We start from the raw sequence: 21,575 nt of genomic DNA on the forward strand, positions 1-21,575 counted from the left end.
CCCCTCTGTCCCCCTCTCTGGGATAACAGAAAATTGATCTAAATACGGGGAAAGAAACAGGAACTCCAATTTCAATGAAGGATGTTTATGAGGAATTTGATGAGAAAATAGCAACAAAATATAAAATTATGAAGTTCAAGTCTAAGGTTTGTATTTGGTGATGATTTTTTTCCAGCTCTGTTTGTTGTTTATTTTCTGATTTAGCAAATAGTTATTGCATATTTTCTTTGTGTAAAATGCCTTCTGTGCAGCTATAATTTATTGAATGGAAATTTCATAGGTATGAATGTAAAAACAGTATATCAGATTTGCAAAAATATTTTTTCTTTCTCTTTAAACTGCTTATAAAATAATGTTTATTAATTTGAATAAAAAGACAATCCATAGCAAATTAATTGCCTCTGGTGCTTGCAACATGTCTTGTGCTCTCATTCCCAAGTGCAGAAGAAACTGCTCTGATCTCGTTTGTATTAGTTTTTGCCAAGATGTTTTGATTAGAAAGTTAAGTAAGGTTTTATTTTTAAAAATCAGGGACTATGATACAGTCTGATAGAATGAAAATGTCTGGTTCATGTGCTAGTTATGATAAATTGTCTTGATTTTAGTGAGATATTGATGCCTTTGGCCATAATCGTGGGGGCTATAGCCTGCTCAAAATACTGGCTGTTAATAATGATCGCAGGGAGGATTGAGTTACTGAAGATGAGGCTAACAGTATTAACTATTTGAGTTTTGAATTGCGGCTGATGGGTCAAGTCTTTATAATTCTAGAAGCAACTGTGATATACTGGTGAAGAGCTTAGGTGCTGAGGCCAGACTGCTTGTGCTTTAAGTCCTAGCCCTATTACTTACTAGCATGTAACTTGGACAAGTGCTGAATGACTACTTTTTTTTTTTTTTTTTTGAGATGGAGTCTTGCTCTGTTGCCCAGGTTGGAGTGCAGTGGTGTGATCTTGGCTCACTGCAACCTCCACCTCTTGGGTTTAAGCAATTCTTCTGCCTCGACCTCCTGAGTAGCTGGGATTACAGGCACACGCCACAATGCCCAGCTAATTTTTTTTGTATTTTTAGTAGAGATGGAGTTTCACCATGTTGGCCGGGCTGGTCTTGAACTCCAGACCTCAAGTGATCCGCTCGCCTCGGCCTCCCAAAGTGCTGGGATAACAGGCGTGAGCCACCGCGCCCAGCCGAATGACTTCTTTATGCCTGTTTCTTCATCTGAGAAATAGGGCCCTATTTCAAGAGTTGCCGGAAGGGTTAAATCCATTAATTCATATTAGATGATGAGAGCAGTCCTTGCCAGATAGCCAACACTCAGTAAATATAAGCTATAATTATAATGCTAATTATTATTCTAGCAAGATGGAGTTGCTTAATATCAAATAGTAGCAAATCATTTAATGCATTAACATTGTAAAAAATTTTAAATTTTTATTGCCCCTCTTGAATGCAAATATTTCTGAGTTCTGTAGTGTCCAAGATGAGTCCTTTTAGCATTTTGACACTGGTTGTTTTAGTTCCAATTGAAAGAGGAAAGGGTACCTTTTTGGCTTTATTTACCTTTGTGTTCCATAAGGATTCTTGATGATTAAATACAAGAGCATGTATTGTAATACTGGTTAGTTTGTGAAGTTTTTGTCTTAAGGATTTTTTAAAATATCTACTTACCCAGCCAGTGGAAAAGAACTATGCTTTTGAGATACCTGATGTTCCAGAAAAATCTGAGTACTTGGAAGTTAAATACTCGGTAAGTCAAACAAAGAAAATTACTGGGTTTTGCTTGAGAATGACATTTTTCTGTTTTTGAACTTTCAACTGACTTTCAGTTACGAGTATTGGCAGGGCTTCTCAAGCCCACAGTTCATTGAGGTGGATTTATAGTAATGAATAATTGAAATGGATAAAATTAATTTAAGTATATAGACCACAGGTTACACTGCCTTTCTCTGCTTTTGAGTATGCATCTTTAAATAAACAAGTTGAAACAGCACGACTGTTTGTCAAGTGGAATGAATGCCACATGATGGAGTTGGACATCATTAGTCTGTTGAAGTGTCCCTTATGAGCAGTGGAAAGGTGAGAGAGGAGTGTCGGTAGCATTGCTATAGTGCTGCTCTTGCTCCTGTGACAGGCAAGGTCATTGCTATGGGATGTTAATTAACTGGACCTTAACCTCTTTTTACCTCTGTTCTAGTGTTTTGTTCCCACAGCGTTGGAAGAGAAAAACTTTTAAGAACTATTTCTGACAGTGGTGATGAAAAGTATTTTCAATGAGTTCCACTCTGTTGCTTCCATTCTTCTAATGGAGTGGTACTTACTTGGCAATTCTTTATCAGTAAAGCATGTACAGCTCTGGACAGAAATTCTCTTTTGGGGTAGCTTCTTGGCCTATTTTTCTTCTAATGGGTGTCATCAAGATGCATTATTTTGTCATTGTGAATTGGTTTTGTTTCCTACTGTGAATTGTTTTGGATTTCATTTGTGGCAAATTACATTTCATATATATCAAAGGGGTTTTCTTCTGTGCTTCATAGAGAGGCTTTTGTTTATTTCAAATATAGACTTTGGAAAATGCAAAGTAATAGTTTTAAACAAAAAGATTCTTTTTTTTTTTTCCTTTTTCAGGCTGAAATGCCACAGCTTCCTCAAGATTTGAAAGGAGAAACTTTTTCTCATGTATTTGGGACCAACACATCTAGCCTGGAACTGTTCTTGATGAACAGAAAGATCAAAGGACCTTGTTGGCTTGAAGTAAAAAGTCCACGTAAGGAAAAATATATGCTCAGAATGCTAAATAGATGGCTGATAGATGTGGTTTTTAAAAGGGAAGTTAGGAAATTGATCTATTTATTTTAATGTGTCTACTTCCTTTTCTGTTTGTTTCTTCAGTTTTCCTTGAGTGAGTATAGGGAGTACATTTGGAATCACCTTATCTCTGTAATGCCTGGCAGTTTAGTCTGAGGGAGGCCTTAGTTTGGGGTGCATGCCTCATTATGCTGTTATTCATATGTACTTCTGACCTGGCTGATGTGGCCCAGCTGTTGTGCATAGTGAACTGCTGACCTTTGAAGGAGAGGAGAATCGCTATTCAATATGGATAGTGCATGTTTTTCCTGTTACCTGATGTTTTTCAGTAATTGCTTCTATGATAGTCTGCTTTGTCTTAAAAATGTTTCATGATTCCTCCAAGGCAGTGTTTCAGTTTTTTTAAAACCTATTTTGGGTCCTGGATTCTTTGGAGAATCTGATGAAAGCTATAGACCTCTTTCCCAGGAAAATGAACATATGTACACACACGTGAGGATTTGCATACAACCCAATAATGTGGCTTATTTTTAGTTAGATGTTACAATATGTCATTCTCATTAGAAGGCAGGGTTGAAGAATATGCCAGTTAATGACAGATGTCTTAATTATAGTAGTTTTTCTTTTTCAGTAAATAGCTATTGATCTGTTGTATCTGTTCTCTTTCAGAGCTCTTGAATCAGCCAATCAGTTGGTGTAAAGTTGAGGCAATGGCTTTGAAACCAGACCTGGTGAATGTAATTAAGGATGTCAGTCCACCACCGCTTGTCGTGATGGCTTTCAGCATGAAGACAATGCAGAATGCAAAGAACCATCAAAATGAGGTTTAAAAAATAGGACAGATTTTGCACCCATGCCTTAGATGCAATACTTGCCTGAACTTGCACAGCTTTGCTTTAAGAGAAAGTTGTTCTTTTTGGAGGGGAAAGAATACTAATTCACTACTAAACTCTTATTATAGAGAATGAATTGAATTTGTCTAGTGTTGGAGTTTTTTCTTAAAGACTTAAATTGCTGAACTTATTTTTATTTTTGTCTATTAAATTTTTTACTTAGGAGAACTTCAAATGGACACAGACAGAATAATAAAATGAACTCCCCATACCAATCACTCATATTCAGCAGTTAGCAAGATTTTGTCACACTTGTTTATTTCTCTCCTTTTTTTCTTCTTGAAGTATTTTAAAGCTAGTCTCAGACATTGTGTCATTTTCTGTGTGAACCTTGGTATGCTTCTCTCAAAATGTGGTATTTCTTATATAATACCATTAGCACACCTAATAACATTAACAGTGACTCCTTGGTATAATCTGAAATACCCAGTCCATACTTACATGACTCCGTCTCTCAAGATGCCTTTTAAAACTCAATTTGTTTGATTCAGGATTCACACAAGATTCGCAGATGGTATTTAATCTATGTGCCTCTTGAATCTCTTTTAAACAGGAAGAACTCACTCCTACTCTCCAGTTTTTTTAATGACATTGAATAATTAAAGAATCATTGTTGGTTGTCTTGTAGAATATCCCATTTTCTCTATTTATTTGCTTTGTTGTGGTGTCATTGGACTTTTCCTCTATACCAGGGGTTGGCAGGCAATGAATTGTCTGTGAGCCAAATCCAGCCTGCTACCTATTTGTGCAAGTCAAATTTCATTGGAAGACAGCATGTCTACGGCTGCTTTTGCACTATGACAGCAGAATTGAGCAGTAACGGTGACCATATGGCCTGCAAAGCCTAAAATATTTACTGTCTGGCTCTTGAAAGAAAAAGTGTGCTGACCCTGCCTTATCCTTCATATTTCCGTATACTATAAGTGAGCTCTAAAGGATCAAATTAGATTCAGGTTCAACTTTTTTAGCCAAAATGCTTTATAGGTGATGCAGTGTACTTCATATTACATCATATCAGAAGACACAATGTCTGGTTAAGCTGCTATTAGTTGACAAAGGCTGGCTGGGATCAGTGGAAAAAAATAACCTGCTATTAGCGAGTCTGTGTCTGATTAGCGGTTGAATGAATGATAACTATTGTAATTCTCCATCAGTTTTTCATCTAAAGTTTTTTAACTTTGACACTACAGGTATTTTGGGCCGGATAATTCTTTTGTGGGGTACTGTCCTGGGCATTGTAGGATGTTTAACAGCATCCCTGGTCTTCACCTTCTAGATGCCAGTAGCATCTGTCCCCTCTAGTTGTGGCAACCAAAAAATGCCTACAAACACATCATTAGATGTCCCAGGGTCAGGGGATGTGTATGTGTGTATAAAATTACCCCCAGTTGAGAACCACTGAGCTAATGGCTTCATTTATGAGTCATTTTTGCCGGAATTAGTTAATTTCATTAGGAGTCATAAAATGGTGGTTTTTAAAAATTCTGTCTATGGTTTTTAAATTTTTCTATAAAATTGAATTTTTTTCTTTAGCCAGTATTATTTGGTTATGCCATAAAGGTTTACACAGGAAAGACAGGATAAATGCTTACTTCTTTCTCTTTAATTGCCAGTTGTCCTAGTAGGAAGTTGGGACCTATATTACATGCAGTCATGACTGATGCTTTATTTATTTATTTATTTTTGTTGTTACGTTTTAACTTCCTAAGTCCTTTTGACATTGATAGGGATCTTTTTTAATAGCATTTTGTCAGTATTTTCAGTATTTTCTGATTTTTTTTTTTTAATATGTGATTTGGCCTTTTTTTTTTTTATTTGAGACAGAGTCTTAACTCTGTTGCCCAGGCTGGAGTGCAGTGACATAGTCTCGGCTTACTGTGGCCTCTGCCTCCCAGGTTCAAGTGATTCTCCCGCCTCAGCCTCCCGAGTAACTGGGATTACAGGTGCGCGCCACTACACCTGGTTAATTTTTAGTAGAGGCAGGATTTCACCATGTTGCCCAGGCTGGTCTTGAACCCCTGACCTCAAGTGATCTGCCCACCCCAGTCTCCCAAAATGCTGGAATTACAGGTGTGAGCCACTGTACCCGGCGTGATCTTTTAATAATAGTTAATACTGTAGATGGCCATAGTTCATAGTTAAGTGTTTGGGAGAAGTTTAATTAGTAGTTAGTTAAAATTTTAAGAAAGTATCCACCTCTAGTGTCCAGAATGAGGTTTCCACATTCCATTTTCTTTTCTTTTCTTTTTTTGAGACGGAGTCTTGCTCTGTTGCCTAGGCTGGAGTGGAGTGCAGTGATGCGATCTCTGCTCACTGCAACCTCTGTCTCCTGGGTTCAAGTGATTCTCCTGCCTCAGCCTCCTGAGTAGCTGGAATTACAGGTGTGCGTCACCACATGCCCAGCTAATTTTTATATTTTTAGTAGAGACGGAGTTTCACCATGTTGGCCAGGCTGGTCCCAAACTCCTGACCTTAAGTGATCCGCCCACCTTGGCCTCCCAAAGTGCTGGGATTACAGGCGTGAGCCACCATGCCCAACCCCATTTTCTAATAAAAGGAAATTGGGCGCTCTGGAGTAATGGCTGATTCAGGGAAGGAAATGTCCAGGATAAGTCTGGAACATCTTATTATACCAGAAAGCAACGACAGTATTAAAATCTACTGAAGATATGTCAAAAGGACTCAGGAATCAACTTGAAGAGTCTTCTACTGAACAAAGATGGGACAATGTGAGGGTAAGAATAAGTTTAACAGATTGCAACACATCAGATCCATAAGTTCATAATGATATTGTCTGCAATGACACCACATTGATCACTTCTGAAGGAAGCTAAGGAACCAACTCATTATTCTGAAAACTGATAAAGGGATTGAATGAAGGTTTTTGACTTTTCTGAACACATGCTATACCTCAGGCAACCAAGTAATTGATGAGGGAAAGTTTCTCTTCATAGACGGTTTCCAGCTAATAAATGAAAGATAAATGGAATAGTACCACTTTGTAATTGCCAGTGAAATAATGGATCTAGGAAGTGATCACCAGTGGGTACTTATATCTCTAAGGTAGAGATGAGCAGACATTATGTGCCTGTGCCTTTAGATAGAAGTAATCAGCGCCTCTAAAGTATTCTTGCCCCAGAATTGAACCTGATTTTGATCAAGCTTTTAGACCTAACTATGAATTTATAGGCAGTATGGAGACAGAAAAACAAGTTAAGTGACACTGTTGGGACACAAGTAGTGGAATCCATACTATGGGGCACTCTCTAGGACAAACAGCCTAGTTTCTTTAACAAATAAATTACAGGGGAATGACAGATGGGATAGGGTTGTACCTGTAGTTTTACATATCAACCATTATAAAGTATGGTCCTTGTGTGGTAAATAAAATTGAGATAATTGGAAAATATGAAAATTTAAATTCTGCCTGGGTAATTAATGATTTTAAGAAATTACTGTTCATGTAATTGTATTAGGTGAGATAATTATATTGTGATTATGTTTTTCAAACTTCTTTCAGAGTGGTGGTGGTTGTCAGATGGGTGAGATTTTGCCTCTAAGGGGACATTTGACAGTATCTGGAGACATTTTTGGTTATCACAACTCAGGGGGTCTGGGAATGGTAATACTGGCAACTAGTAGGGAGATGCTGGGGACACTGCTAACATCATACAGAGCACAGGACAGCCCCCACAACAAAGAATTATTTGGCCCAAGGTGTCAATAGCTCCATGATCGAGAAACCCAGTTTTAGAGATTGATCCTGAAATCTTCCCAGATAAAATGATGGGTTTGGGTTTTGCTTCAAAATAATCTAGAGAGAGGAAGGAAGTAGGTAGGGTTATAGATGAGTTGATAATTGAAACTGGATGATGGCTATATAGGAGTTAATTTTATTTTGTCTATTTTTAATGTGTTTACATATTTTTATAATAAAAAGTTTAAAGTATTTATTATTTTTCGAGACAGAGTTTCACTTTGTCACCCAGGCTGGAGCGCAGTGGCGCGATCTCAGTTTACTACAACCTCTGCCTCTTGGGTTCAAGTGATTCTCCTGCCTCAGTCTCCAGAGTAGCTGGGATTACAGGTGCACGCCATCATGCCCAGCTAAGTACTGTATTTTTAGTAGAGACAGGGTTTTACCATGTTGGCCAGGCTTGTCTCGAACTCCTGACCTCAAGTGGTCCACCCGCCTCAGCCTCTCAGAGTGCTGGAATTACAGGCATGAGCCACCATGCCTGGCCAAAGTTTTCATATGTATTTAAATGTATATCTTTAAATATTCTTGGTGATTTTGGTGAGAATGCAGAATGTATAGTAGCAGTCTGGTAAGTGGGGTTTTTCCTCCTTTCTTTGCAGATTATTGCTGTGGCAGCTTTGGTCCATCACAGTTTTGCATTGGATAAAGCAGCCCCAAAGCCTCCCTTTCAGTCACACTTCTGTGGTATGTAATTTTTTTAAGCTGGCTTACTAACAGCTTGATTTGAATTTCCTTATTTTTTCTCCAGCTATTGGATCAGTAACTTGTTTTTCAAAAATTGTTTTCAAGAATAGTGCATATCGTTAAAGAGGGTTTTGTTTTGTTTTGTTTTTGCTGTAGAAACTAAGTTTTATTGGGTTGGTTGCCTCCTATTCAGCTGGTTCATTTTTTTTTCTAGGAGCAGAAGTCTGGAGTCTATTTGATATCTTTTTTTTGTTTCAATGGTTGCTCTACTGAGGTTGAGTAGTTTTTTCCTGGGTCAAAATTAGACTTTAACCATTTTCTGATGTCATTCTAATAGCCTATCATAGAAGCTTGATCAAAGTTTTCTGTGTGATGAGGCAAGATGTCAAGGAATAAATATTTACCTATTTGGGAGGAGTTATAGTAATAACAGTTGGAGTTGGGTTGTGTTATGCATAAAATTCAATGGTTGAAACAATTCCACCAAGTTCTGCATGTGTGTTTTATGAGTCAGTCTCCAAGGAGGATTCTGATATATTCCATGTTGAGAGCTTGGCCAGTTACCTAAGCATTTTGCTGTTTTTTAAAAAAAGGGAATAATACCATTGACCTATTATATTTCCTGGGATCTTTTTCAGCCCAGAAGCAGAGATTAACTTGGCCAGCCTCTCGTGTGGTTTTCTTGGGTATTAGGAAAGTAGGACTAAAACATGCAGAGAAGGGAGTATGAGATATGATTGTTGTGAAGTTTTCCCCCTTAAGTGGGTGGAACACATGGAACAAAATGATGATGAGAATAGCCTGGAAAATATGTAGAAGAGAGCAATCATGAGCTCATTTCAACACGCATTTATTCACTTCCTCTATGTACGTCACTATGTGAACAGCTGTTGTGTATGGTAAGGAACTTATAGTGTGTAATAGGGGAAGCTTTGGTCAATTTTACCTTTTGAGAAGGCCGAACTGAGTTTCTCCACTGTATGCTGCTTGGGGCATTGGTGGTGGTGGGATTTCCTTTGAGGAAGACTGCTGAAATCTTCCATTCTGACTTCAATGGATAGATAGCAAATGTTTCCTCAAAGCAGTTTTAACAACTGCAGGGACTTAGGGCTCTGTGCTTGACTATTCTTTTGAGGTCATCAGCATGACCAGTGGAAGTATTTGATGATCCTTCTAATTCTTTAGGGTTGGGGGGAATATATTTAAGACAGTTTCGTTTGGAAACATGTACTATATGATTACCTGAAATTAGACTAAGATGGGTGTTGGAATCTTAATTTTTTTTCCTTTTTACAGTTGTGTCTAAACCAAAGGACTGTATTTTTCCATATTCTTTCAAAGAAGTCATTGAGGAAAAGGTAAAGTGCTCATTATATGAAGCACCTGTTTGTTTGGAGAGAGAAAGAAAAGGGGGGTGGTATGGACTAGTAGAAAAAAGGTGTTTTATATTTTATTAGATTCACTCCTGCCAGATTGGACTATGACATCGACCCATTAAAATGTATTATACAGCTAGAAGCATTATTTAACAATGTTTAAATGTTTTACTACCTGAAAATAATGGGATTCTGTACTGTATTGGTGGTTGGATAGGCTCAAACCCCCCTCCAATAGCTTAATTAGAAGCTTCTCTAAAATGCATGATCATATGATTACTGTTTTGGGAAGGTGTTGAGTAGAGTCCCTCCCCAGCTTGAGGGAAGCCAAATGAAGTTGGGAATACTGTGGATGTTAAAGGGCCATGTATTGACAAAGTTGACATGAGATTGGCCAAAATGGATTAGTGATCTCTAAATTCCAGCATGCTCCATGAAGAAGTTTTCATGGGTCCTTAATAAAATGGGGAGGAGTGGGAAGTAGTATTAATGTAGTGAATTTTTCACAAAGGTAAATGTATTCAATCAAAAGAATTTTCTTTTATGGATTGTATGTTGTTTCTTTTACGAAGTGATGATATTGATACGTTTTTAGGTTTGTTTTGTTTTTTAATGTCTTCACTTGACAAAAGTAAGCAACCTTGTCAGGTTCTACTTATTTTATTTAATTGGCTTGAGAAGTCCAGTAGTTGGGAGGTACTGTTAGATTAGGCTATTATTTGTGAAGTGCCGTGAATTACCTAACCAGGTAAAATGACCTGGGAAAATTCCATTAGAGTCAAACCGACTTTTTTTTTTTTGAGACGGAGTCCCGCTTTGTTGCCCAGGCTGGAGTGCAGTGGCGTGATACGGGCTCACTGCAGCCTCCACTCCCTAGTTCAAGGGATTCTCGTGCCTCAGCCTCCTGAGTAGCTGGGATTACAGGCTCGTGGCACCACGGCCGGCTGATTTTTGTATTTTTAGTAGAGACAGGGTTTCACCATATTGACCAGGATGGTCACAGGCTCGTGACACCACGCCCGGCTGATTTTTGTATTTTTAGTAGAGACAGGGTTTCACCATATTGACCAGGATGGTCTCAAGCTCCTGACCTCACGTGATTCACCCGCCTCAGCCTCTCAAAGTGCTGGAATTACAGGTGTGAGCCACTGTGCCCAGCCAAACTGACATTTTTTAACTGACCTAGTTGTAGAAAACATAACCATCAACTTCCATTTTTAGAGATTTTTAATGAGTGGATCTTTTGAATACCTGATTTATATTCAGTAATCCAAATAGAAGCCTTTTGTGTGAAGATAGGTTTTGTTTATACTTAAAACACTTATAATTCTTTTTCTTTTTATTTTTTGAGATGGAGTTTTGCTCTTGTTGCCTAGGCTGGAGTGCAATGGCACAATCTCTTCTCACTACAACCTCCGCTTCCCGATTTCAAGCGATTCTCCTGCCTCAGCCCCCCAAGTAGCTGGGATTACAGGCACATGCCACCATGCCCGGCTAATTTTGTATTTTTAGTAGAGGCAGGGTTTCACCATGTTGGTCAGCCTGGTCTCGAACTCCTGACCTTAGGTGATCTACTCGTCTTGGCCTCCCAAAGTGCTGGGATTACAGGTGTGAGCCACAGCGCCCAGCTACTTATAATTCTTAAATATGTTTGTTTTTAGTCTAGTTTCTTATTTATCAGTTCTCATCTTACCATTTGGGATTATTTTATACAATCCTTGGGATTTCTTTGCCCAGTAAATACATAAACAGTGAAGTCTACCAGGGATTATATAGGAAAGTAATGTTTTTGATAGGTACTCTGATTCATATGCTCTAAATGTGTCCAGATGCACAAGCATGTCCCTGTGGAGGGACATTTCTATATTTTATGTTGCTCAGCACTTAAAATTTTGCTTTATTCACATGCTTATTACTAGAATGAGCTCCTCAGAGACTTTGAAATTATTACTATGAAACCTACAATCAGGAATTTCATTGCTACATTTAATTTTGAAATGGATGGTTTCTTTTAACCCTAAGAAATCTTACCATAGTTGAACAAGAAGCCAAGATACAGTACTTGCGGACAGTAAAGAGTCGTCAGTGACTGGTGTGTTTTTATCTAACAGAATGTGAAGGTTGAGGTTGCTGCAACAGAAAGAACACTGCTAGGTTTTTTCCTTGCAAAAGTTCACAAAATTGATCCTGATATCATTGTGGTGAGTAGATGTTTGATCATGTTGTGGGGAAGCTCTTCATTTCTTAGTTCTTTTCAGTGTGACTTTATTGGTGCTTTTGAGCAGCAAGTAATCTTTTCAGAGTAAAATGATCCTGTGGACTGGTGGGAATTGCTGCTAATAGGAGAAAAAAATAGCAAGCCCACTGCAAGATAGTTTTTTTTTTCTCTAGTATAAAAGCAACCCATGACTTAGTGTTGAAGTTAAGGATTGTTTGGCTATTTATGCTTAGAGACCAGCACATAAGTAAGTAAACATGTACAAATGGAGTTATCGCCAAAATATTGACTTAGTAGTTGTATAGTGGTCACAGGAGTTTATTAATTCCCTTGGTTTGGTGCAAATCACAAAACTAAGTATTTTAATTTTATGAGTTCAGTGGATCTCTATGACATATTCCTTTGAAAACTCAGGGCTCGGAATTGATTTTTCTCTTGACGATCCAGTATGTCCCCACTAGATAGGTTGAGCTAATAATTCATTGAGCTATTTTTTGCCCCAATTCCTGAGAGTCATAAAGCAACATTTTGTTTTATATATCCTCTGGCCTTTCTAGTTTGTAGAATATGGAATTCCTTCATTTGTCTTTTTTCTAGGTTAATGGATGAATCATATTGTTTTTGTTTTTTCAGAAGAATGTAGGCTATAAATGCCTATATTTTGGATGTGATATGGGTAATTTGGGTACATTGAAGTCTTGCAAAAGTGTTTGCCGTGTTCTTCCCTACATTCATTTTTACTCTTGGATACCTTATCTGGCAACTGTATAGCTAGCATCCTGAGTTCCTGTGGATAGGAAGCGATATCTCTGCACCCACTTCCCTTATGATATTTCAAGACCTATCTTTAAAGTTCCAAAAAGATTCTGTCCACAGTGTTGTACTGTGACATTCTGTCTCAGCACCAGGCCCTCAGTCAGCCTTCAGTAACAACAGTGTCTTGGACCCCAAGGAGATGCCATGAAGCCTGGGAAACCTGGCCTGACTTCAGGTGTTAGAGCCAAGTCTATGCGTGAGAAATCTGGATGTAAGATGGAATTCTAACATGAATTTGGGTCCTGATTCTAGGTATTATAATTTGTAAGTGAGACTTCCTCAAGGCCTTTGGGTCTTCTAATTTAATAAGCAAAACTGCTATAAAGATCTAGTGGTAAAATACATATAACATAAAATTAACTATGTTGACCATTTTATAGTATACAGTTCAATGGTATTAACTACACTCATAATGTTATACAACCATCACCACGATCCATCTCTGTAACTCTTTTCATTTTGTAAAACTGAAACGCTGTACTCATTAACTTCCCATTTCCCCGGCCCCTGGCAACCACCATTCTACTTTTTGTTTCTATGATTTTGACTACTCTAAGTAGTGGTATATATTTTTAATTAAGTTTAATAACAAGTATATTTATTGATGTGAATTATTTTAAACTTCATCTAGTTTTTGATAAACATAGGAAAGTGAATCATGTTCACGTGTTGGAAATTATGGAAATGAAAAATCTAGTTGCATTTTTGAGATAATTTCTACTCTATATAGTTTTGTTTGTTTGTTTTTAACAAGTTTCTTACTTGAACTATTTAGTGGCATTATATATTTATCTTGTTGTATGTCAATTATGGGTCTAAATCAGTAGTGTTTGAACTCAATTTTTAAAAAGAAGCTAAATGCAGTTCCTGAGTTTTTGAAGAAGTCTTACATAAACTGTCATACAACACAGGCAGGTTCTGTGTTTTTAAGGAAGCAAAATGGAATTATTTGAATTTAGCTTTTACCGAACACATGGAAAGTATGGGACATTAAATTTGCATTTGCCTCCGAGACCGTAAGGCATGAGCTGCAAATTAAAAGACATCATATGAGCCTTGCATCAATTAGGATGAAATAAAGTTTATTCCAGCAATCTGCTTAGCAGCCTTGTTAATGTCAAGGCTAATGAATGCTGCTGATGAATAAATTCCTGAAGAAGAAAGGACCCCCAATCGGAGGTAAGTGCATGATGTCTTCAATTAGAGACTAGAAAAAGAAAGGGCAAAGAAATTCTGTGCGTATGAAGATAAATCCTCTAATTTGCATTTGTTATAACATTATCAGCTGCCTTCTTTTTCTGACTAGGGTCATAATATTTATGGATTTGAACTGGAAGTACTACTGCAGAGAATTAATGTGTGCAAAGCCCCTCACTGGTCCAAGATAGGTCGACTGAAACGATCCAACATGCCAAAGCTTGGGGTAATAATAATTTTCAAAATCTTATTTATTTATTTATTTTAATGTGGGATAGCTACCAGGGAACACACTATACTTTTTAAAACAGGAATTGGTTATCTTGTTATGGGAACTTCAGTACATTTTAACTTTGGCACTAAACATCTTTTCCTTTGAATTCAGCATTTTATTTGTAAAAGCCTCTGGTAGTTTTTAAAATCATCGGTTAGAATCTAGGGATAGTGAACAAAGACAGCACATACATGTTACCTTCACTTTGTCATTCCTGAAGTGATAGCCCTTAGGGCAAGGTTGCATGGTTCAGAAATCGTTGAGTGCTATCATTTAGGAAGAAAATGGGAAGAATGAATGGAAGGGAGTTGATTTTGGTTGTATAAGAACACAATATTGCTTGATGATATCTTATAATAAAAAAAGGAAAAAAGAAGGCAATGAACTAAGTGCTTTCTGTTTTAGTTACCTCTCATGACAACTCCAGTTTTATTTTATAGACAGAATCATAGGGGTAATGTAACTTGTTCTGGATCATGTAACTAGTAAGGGGAAGAACTGAGATTTGAACCCAGGCCTGGGTGACTCTTAAAGCCAATGTGTACTTTTCATTCTGCCTGCTTGCTTCATGTATGGAGGTTTTGGCAGTTTTTGTGTGAAGCACCTTCTTCCTAAACCTGATATTGCTCAGTGCTTGAAATCTTATTTTACTTAAAGCTTATAAATAAAATGGACATGTTGCCTCATCATATAAGTTAGGAATCTGTACCTTTTTCGTAATGTTCTCTAGAGGATTCTGCCACTACAGATCAAAGTTGGGGCCACTGCTCTTGCTTCTTTTCTTATTCATATCTTTAAGGTGGTAGAGTTGTTATTAGCACTTAATCTGAACACTTGCTTAGCTTTTTACCCCCTTCAAGATTTTCTTTATGTGGCATCTTCTCAGTAAGGTACACCCCATTACCCTATTTAAGATGCAGTCCCCCCATATTCCTTGTACCTCTCACCCTGCTGTTTTCCCATTTTCCATCTACTTGTTACCTCCTAAAACTATATAATTTCTTGTTTATGTTGTCTGTTTTTTATTATACATTTCAAATGAGGCCAGGAATCCTTTCTGTTTTGATCACTGCTGTATCCTGAGTGCCTAGAATAATGTCAGTTACATAGTAAGTGTTCAAAAATATTTGACTGATAAATGGAAGAATGAGAGTTTTATCATAATTTTGGGCCAGCTTCAAAATAGGTTAGAAAGAAATGTTCTCAGTGTCTGCTCTTTCATGAAATTTGCTTTTTGTTCCCATCTCGTAGGGCCGGAGTGGATTTGGTGAAAGAAATGCTACCTGTGGTCGAATGATCTGTGATGTGGAAATTTCAGCAAAGGAATTGATTCGTTGTAAAAGCTACCATCTGTCTGAACTTGTTCAGCAGATTCTAAAAACTGAAAGGGTTGTAATCCCAATGGAAAATATACAAAATATGTACAGGTATGATCCTAGATTCTTCAGAATTCATCTGTCTTGAAATTAACAACAGGAGGACACTATTAGTACTATCCTTAGTCTGGAGGGACATGAGCCAGTGGTGCTGTAGAGAGGAAATTGTCTCCACTACTTTCATAATTTGAACTAGTTTACCTCTTGAATTATTGTAATTGATGAGTTTATCTCCATCTCCCTCACCTGTGTTAACACTATCTTGATGTTTCCTTACAGTAGTTTGGATTTAGATTTCTACTCTTAATTCATTTATTCAGGAATTAGGGTAGATATTTTAGAAATATAAAAACTGAGCAATCATTAAGTTAGAGGTATTGCTTGCTTATTTCTTCCTCCTACTCCTCTGGCCATCTCTCATTCATTCCTGCTAGTTCTTCCTGAGTTCTTTCTTGGACTTCTCTTTTCTGACTTTGCTCCCTCTCTAGTTGATCTCATTGAGTCTTAGGAATTTAAATACCGTGGGATGCCTATGCTTCCCACCTGTGTATCTTCAGGTTAGACCTCCCTAAATTCCAGACTCAGTGTATCTGTTTTACCTATTTTACTTGATATCTAATGTGAACTCCCAGCTTGTTCAAAATTGAGCTCTGATCTTCTATCCTAGGTTCTTCCTGTAGTCTTTTCTTACTAAATTAATAGGTGTATTTTTTCCATTATCACTGGAAACTTCCAGAGTCTTACTTAGCCCCAGATCTCTGAGGCATCTTTAATTCCTCTCTCTGATATCCCACAGTAGATGCATCAGGGTATCCTATCAGTTCTATCTTCTAAGTAGATCTAAGTCTGACCACTTCTTTTCAACTGCATTGGACCCATCCTGTCCAAGCTGCTATCCTCTTTCCCCTGGATTACTGGGTTTATATGCCTATCCCCTTACTTTTGCCCTTACCCCCTTGTGGTCGATTCTCAATCCAGAATCAGAGTTATCCTGCTAAAATCAAGTCAGATGTGATACGCTGCTCAGAATCTTCCAGTGACTCTCTGCTTCATTCAGAATAAAAACTAAAGTCCTTATTTTTCCTTACAAGGTCCTTTACAGTGTGTTTCTATGTCGTTAACTCTGTCCTTATCTCCTACTGCTCTTTCCATCATTCTCTCTGATCTAGCCATATTGGCCTCTTTCCTAGTCCTGGAACTGTCAGATTTGCATGCAGCTCAGGGCTTTTGAGTGTGCTATCCTGTCTGCCTGGAATGCTCTTTCCATAAGGCTTGCTCCCTCACCTCTTCAAGATCTTCATTCTCAGTAAAATCTTCCACTGTTTCCTAACAAAAATTTCAGTCTCTGCTTCTGATACTTAATATTCCTGTTGCTTAACTTTTAACATTATATAACATACTATATACTTAATTTCTTTGTTTTTTTTTATACTCTGTCTCCCCCATGAGGACATAAGCTCCAGGAGGATAGGAAGTTTTGTTTGTTTTGGTCACAGCCAATGCCTGACATATAGTAATCATGCGATATATACTCACTGGATGGAATGAATGAAAGGATTTAGGTAGTTTTCAGGCTTGTAGTTATTATATTACTTCAGTTTTTCCTTATGGAATTGTGTGTGTGTGTGTGTGTGTGTGTGTGTGTGTGTGTGTGTGTTTTGGAGAAAAGCATTGAGATCAATGGTATGAATGAATTCCTAGTTACATACTGACCTTATTTTAAATTGTTTCTGAAGCCAAGGTGCTGTTGCTCTGAATTTACTTACACCCAGAATTCCTTTTAATATTTTGTGAAGTTCTGATTATAGGCATTGTTTCTTTTAATTACTTGATTCTGTTTCATTCTTTCTTTTCTGTACAGTGAATCTTCTCAACTGTTATACCTGTTGGAACACACCTGGAAAGACGCCAAGTTCATTTTGCAGATCATGTGTGAGCTAAATGTTCTTCCATTAGCATTGCAGATCACTAACATCGCTGGGAACATTATGGTAAATTTAACTTAGAAAGGGGGAAAAAGCATTTCCTGTTGGATTCAGTGTTTGCTTGGGGTAGTTGTTATATGATAATGAGTCTAAATGCATGCTTATAAAATGAGTAACTTGGATTCTGAAAGCTGGATTTCTTTTGTAAAAGGAAGAACTGGTTGGGAGAAGGGGAGGAATGCCAGGTGCAGCGTGTTGAAATTTGGGCGAACATACGGATCATCTCTCTAACATCTGGATGTGTCTTTTTAGTGGAATGGTCCATTTGGGAGTAAATAAATAGCCAAGTTGTCAATATTTTAAGCTCTCTTTGTTTCCTTTAACTATAATGCTTAAAGAAAACGTTAGGAATAATTTAGTACCTTTTTTTTTAAAAAAAAGCAGCCTGTTATTAGGAATAGTTTTGAAGGAGGTGCTGTGACTAAACTTCTGACTCAAAGTTGCTTTTGTTAGTTGTGGTTTTGAGCTCAAATTTAAAAAATAAATTCCATTTAATAGTCCAGGACGCTGATGGGTGGACGATCCGAGCGTAACGAGTTCTTGTTGCTTCATGCATTTTACGAAAACAACTATATTGTGCCTGACAAGCAGATTTTCAGAAAGCCTCAGCAAAAACTGGTGGGTCCAAAACTGTGTAGTATTTTGTTTTCTGTTAACCTCCCCCCCCCTTTTTTAATACCTAGATAGCCTTTTTTTCTGTGATAACATCTGCTTTCAAAATAGCTAATCCCATGTGTACTAAAGAAACCGTGTCAAGTTTATTCCCTTGTTTTTGTGTGGTCATTTCCTTTTCCACTTTGTAAAAGGAAAATGCACTTTGTGCAGACAGAATTATTTGTGAAATATGAAATTCTTTGAGGGAAGCGTTAGACCTCTCTGATGGGTGACCATACATGGAATGTGTTCTGGCACCTCAGCCCTATCCAAAGATAAATGCCAGTTAAACTTTTTATTTTCTTAAACCTATGAGCCTTTATTTTTGTGTTGCATTTTTCTGTACTAGTATGACCAGGGTCACCCACAGTCAGGTTTCTGAAGTAGCCTCCATCACTTTGGAACTAAAACTTAGTTTAGCTACTGTTTTATTAGCACTGATATTAATTAATTCAGAAATGGGAATTGAATGTTAGAATTTGATTCAGATTCTCATATTTGCTTGTTTTTTAATGTACATTATCAAAATTGGTATAGGGAATATTCATTTAGAGGACTTTAACTTCTGCTGAGGTATTGAATGTTGGCCAGTAATAAACTACTTAGGAATGGATTTTCAGTATATGGATGTACTTGTTTTATGGTGTCCATATTAATAATAGGGATAATGATAATACCTACATGAAGTATTTTATGTTTTTACATCATGAACGTTAGAGTAGTGATTTTAAGAGGGCTATTTTATAATCTCAAATTTTATATAATATGAAAAGTGGTATTTTTCAATATTCATTGATTTAAAAATATGAAATTCTGTAAATTCAAAAACACATAAAAATAGAATTTTCGTATTTGTTAACTCAGGATATAGTATTTGTTTAAGAAATTACTATGCTTGGGATTCATCTGGATTCGTGAACATATTACAATAACTGTCTTTCCCAACAGATAGGACCACTAACTGAAATGTTTGTTAGAACTAAGTCCTGCAATTGGAAAAGAGAATCATCAAAATTTTAAATTAGTTAATTAGTTGCTGGCTGGTGAAGTTATCTTTCCATTTGATATTAGGGAGATGAAGATGAAGAAATTGATGGAGATACCAGTAAATACAAGAAAGGACGTAAGAAAGCAGCTTATGCTGGAGGCTTGGTTTTGGACCCCAAAGTTGGTAAGGCTGGGCAGTGAACTGGTTTTCTCCCAGTATTAAGGAATTTCTTAATGTGGATCTAGGCTTGAGAAACTAGAAGACCTGAATTATATCTTATAGGTCAGCGAATAGGTCTCATGACTTTTATCTTTCTTTCACGTGAAAATCTTGGTTACGAGTCACCTGACATAGACTTAATGTGAATTTTGTTATGCTGTGTTCCAATAAAATATTATTTATAGACATTGAAATTTAAATTTCATATAGTTTTCATATGTCATGAAATACTGTTTTTGATTTTTTTCCAGCCATTTAAAAATGTAAAAACCATACTTAAGCTCATGGGTGGTACAAAAATAAGTAGGTTGGATTTGGTCTGTAGCCGTAGTTTGTCTAATACATAGATAGCTGTCCAGTACATAGAGAGCTGTTTGTCCTGACCAGTTCAGTTGACAGCAAAGTTAAAGAAAGTGCAGACAATAACCACCAAATTTAACTTTAACAGGAGAATATCTTTTCCCTATTGTCATGAATGGCAAAGATGTTTTGTGGTACACAGAGCTAGAAATAATTTTTTTTTTTCTTTTTTTCTTTTTTTTTTTTTGGAGACAGAGTTTTACTCTGTTGCCCAGGCTGGAGTGCAGTGGTGCGATCTCTACTCACTGCAACCTTCACCTCTTGGGTTCAAGCGATTCTCCTGCCTCAGCCTCCTGAGTAGCTAGGACTACAGGTGTGTGACACCATACCCAGCTAATTTTTTTGTGTATATAAAAAAAATGTCAACCCTTCCCAAGTGTACAGTTCAGTAGTAGTGTTAAGAATATTCACATTGCTGTGAAGGAATTAATGTGAATTTTATCCAATAAGTTAGTTCTGAGTAGGAAACATTTTTGACAAAAGTGATTTTGTTATTATAATGAAATGGAGCAGTAGTACTTGGTGTTATGTAGGTCTGGATTTGAATTCAATGTGATCTTGGGCTGCCTGTTTAACCTCTGTAAGCCTCAGTTTCTTCTGTAAAATAGAGATAAGAGTAATATCTACCACACAGGGATTTAAGGATAAATTAGTATAGTGCTGGACACAGAATAAACTATCTTATATGTTTGCAATTATTACTGTCTTAATAGTGGACATTTATTTTTATTCAGTTTCTTCTCAAGGTGAAGATAACTCTTTGTAAATGTCCTACAGAAATATAGTAGCTTTCTGTTCATCCTTTGCAAGTAAAAAGGGTGGGTCGTTCCACTACTGACATTTATATATATGTGTCTCTTGTTTGATTTTAGCTCAGTTTTTGTTTGATTTTAGCTCAGTTTTTGTACAGGTAAATGTGCTGTCCATTTTATTTTTTGAAGCTGTTGTAAAAGAATAAATTACTCGACCAGGTGCGGTGGCTCATGCCTGTAATTTCAGCACTTTGGGAGGCTGAGGTAGACAGATCACGAGGTCAGGAGATCGAGACCGTCCTGGCCAACATGGTGAAGCCCCGTCTCTACTAAAATACAAAAAAATTAGCCAGGCATGGTGGTGCGCGCCTGTAGTCCCAGCTATTCGGGAGGCTGAGGCAAGGGTACTCGCTTGAACCTGGGAGGCGGAGGTCGTGGTGAGCTGAGATTGCGCCACGGCACTCCATCCTGGAGACAGTGAGACTCTGACTCAAAAAAAAATAAAAATAAAAATAAACCACTCACTTGGTTTTATTTGGGGTGGGGTTGGGAGAGTAGGTAGGAGAATTCTTCAAAGAATTCTTGCTTTGAAGGAGAGTTGAACATTTTTTTTTTTAATGGCTGTGACACCTCTCAGATAGCTGATTGGGAAGGTATTTGCTCATAATAATGGTGTGCTTTGGGGACAGCTGGGGAAAGGACTGGTTGTAGCTGGTTCTAAAGAGAGACAGGATCTTTTCCTCCCTCTTTTGTGATCTGGCTTTTCACTAATCCGCATCATTTTATGAAATGGTAGTTGATTCTTTTTTTCCCTTTTTGTCTGTCTCACAGCTCTGGGTAGTGTATATGGATAGTATATAGTTTCTAATATACTTACAGTGCTTTTAATAATGATGTTTTGACAATTCTGCTTTTCTTTAGACTTTTTATGACGTGGCTTTTTAATTTCAGGTTTTTATGATAAGTTCATTTTGCTTCTGGACTTCAACAGTCTATATCCTTCCATCATTCAGGAATTTAACATTTGTTTTACAACAGTACAAAGAGTTTCTTCAGAGGCACAGAAAGTTACAGAGGTTTGTATTTAACCTGGGACTCTTGAAATCGAGTTTAAAAGAATTGCTTAAAGAAGGAAGATCTGTGTCTTTTTAAAATAGTTTTATTGTGGTATTATTCATATACCATATAATTCACCTGTTAAAAGTGTGTAGGTCAGTG

At 37.2% G+C, this 21,575-nt stretch overlaps 1 protein-coding gene and 1 non-coding gene across 5 annotated transcripts in view; both read left to right on the forward strand.

Moving 5' to 3' along the window:
• POLA1 (DNA polymerase alpha 1, catalytic subunit) overlaps positions 1-21,575 on the forward strand; it is a 304,219-nt gene that overhangs the window by 28,954 nt on the left and 253,690 nt on the right. For 3 of the 4 annotated variants that reach the window (XM_054472674.2, XM_063659961.1, XM_054472675.2), the window contains exons 12-24: positions 30-146; positions 1,673-1,747; positions 2,626-2,764; positions 3,475-3,629; positions 8,058-8,142; positions 9,439-9,500; positions 11,630-11,719; positions 13,859-13,975; positions 15,275-15,450; positions 17,261-17,390; positions 17,883-18,002; positions 19,110-19,209; positions 21,309-21,433. In XM_054472674.2, coding sequence (XP_054328649.1) covers positions 30-146; positions 1,673-1,747; positions 2,626-2,764; positions 3,475-3,629; positions 8,058-8,142; positions 9,439-9,500; positions 11,630-11,719; positions 13,859-13,975; positions 15,275-15,450; positions 17,261-17,390; positions 17,883-18,002; positions 19,110-19,209; positions 21,309-21,433 — 1,491 coding nt within the window. The remainder of the gene's footprint in view (positions 1-29; positions 147-1,672; positions 1,748-2,625; positions 2,765-3,474; positions 3,630-8,057; positions 8,143-9,438; positions 9,501-11,629; positions 11,720-13,858; positions 13,976-15,274; positions 15,451-17,260; positions 17,391-17,882; positions 18,003-19,109; positions 19,210-21,308; positions 21,434-21,575) is intronic. The other variant, XM_063659960.1, reaches the window with a different exon arrangement.
• LOC129025555 (small Cajal body-specific RNA 24) lies at positions 20,319-20,448 on the forward strand. Its single transcript, XR_008497303.1, has one exon. It is a non-coding gene; the product is annotated as a small Cajal body-specific RNA 24 (non-coding RNA).

This window comes from Pongo pygmaeus, chromosome X, assembly GCF_028885625.2.
Source record: "Pongo pygmaeus isolate AG05252 chromosome X, NHGRI_mPonPyg2-v2.0_pri, whole genome shotgun sequence".
In the NCBI taxonomy this organism is placed as follows: domain Eukaryota; kingdom Metazoa; phylum Chordata; class Mammalia; order Primates; family Hominidae; genus Pongo; species Pongo pygmaeus.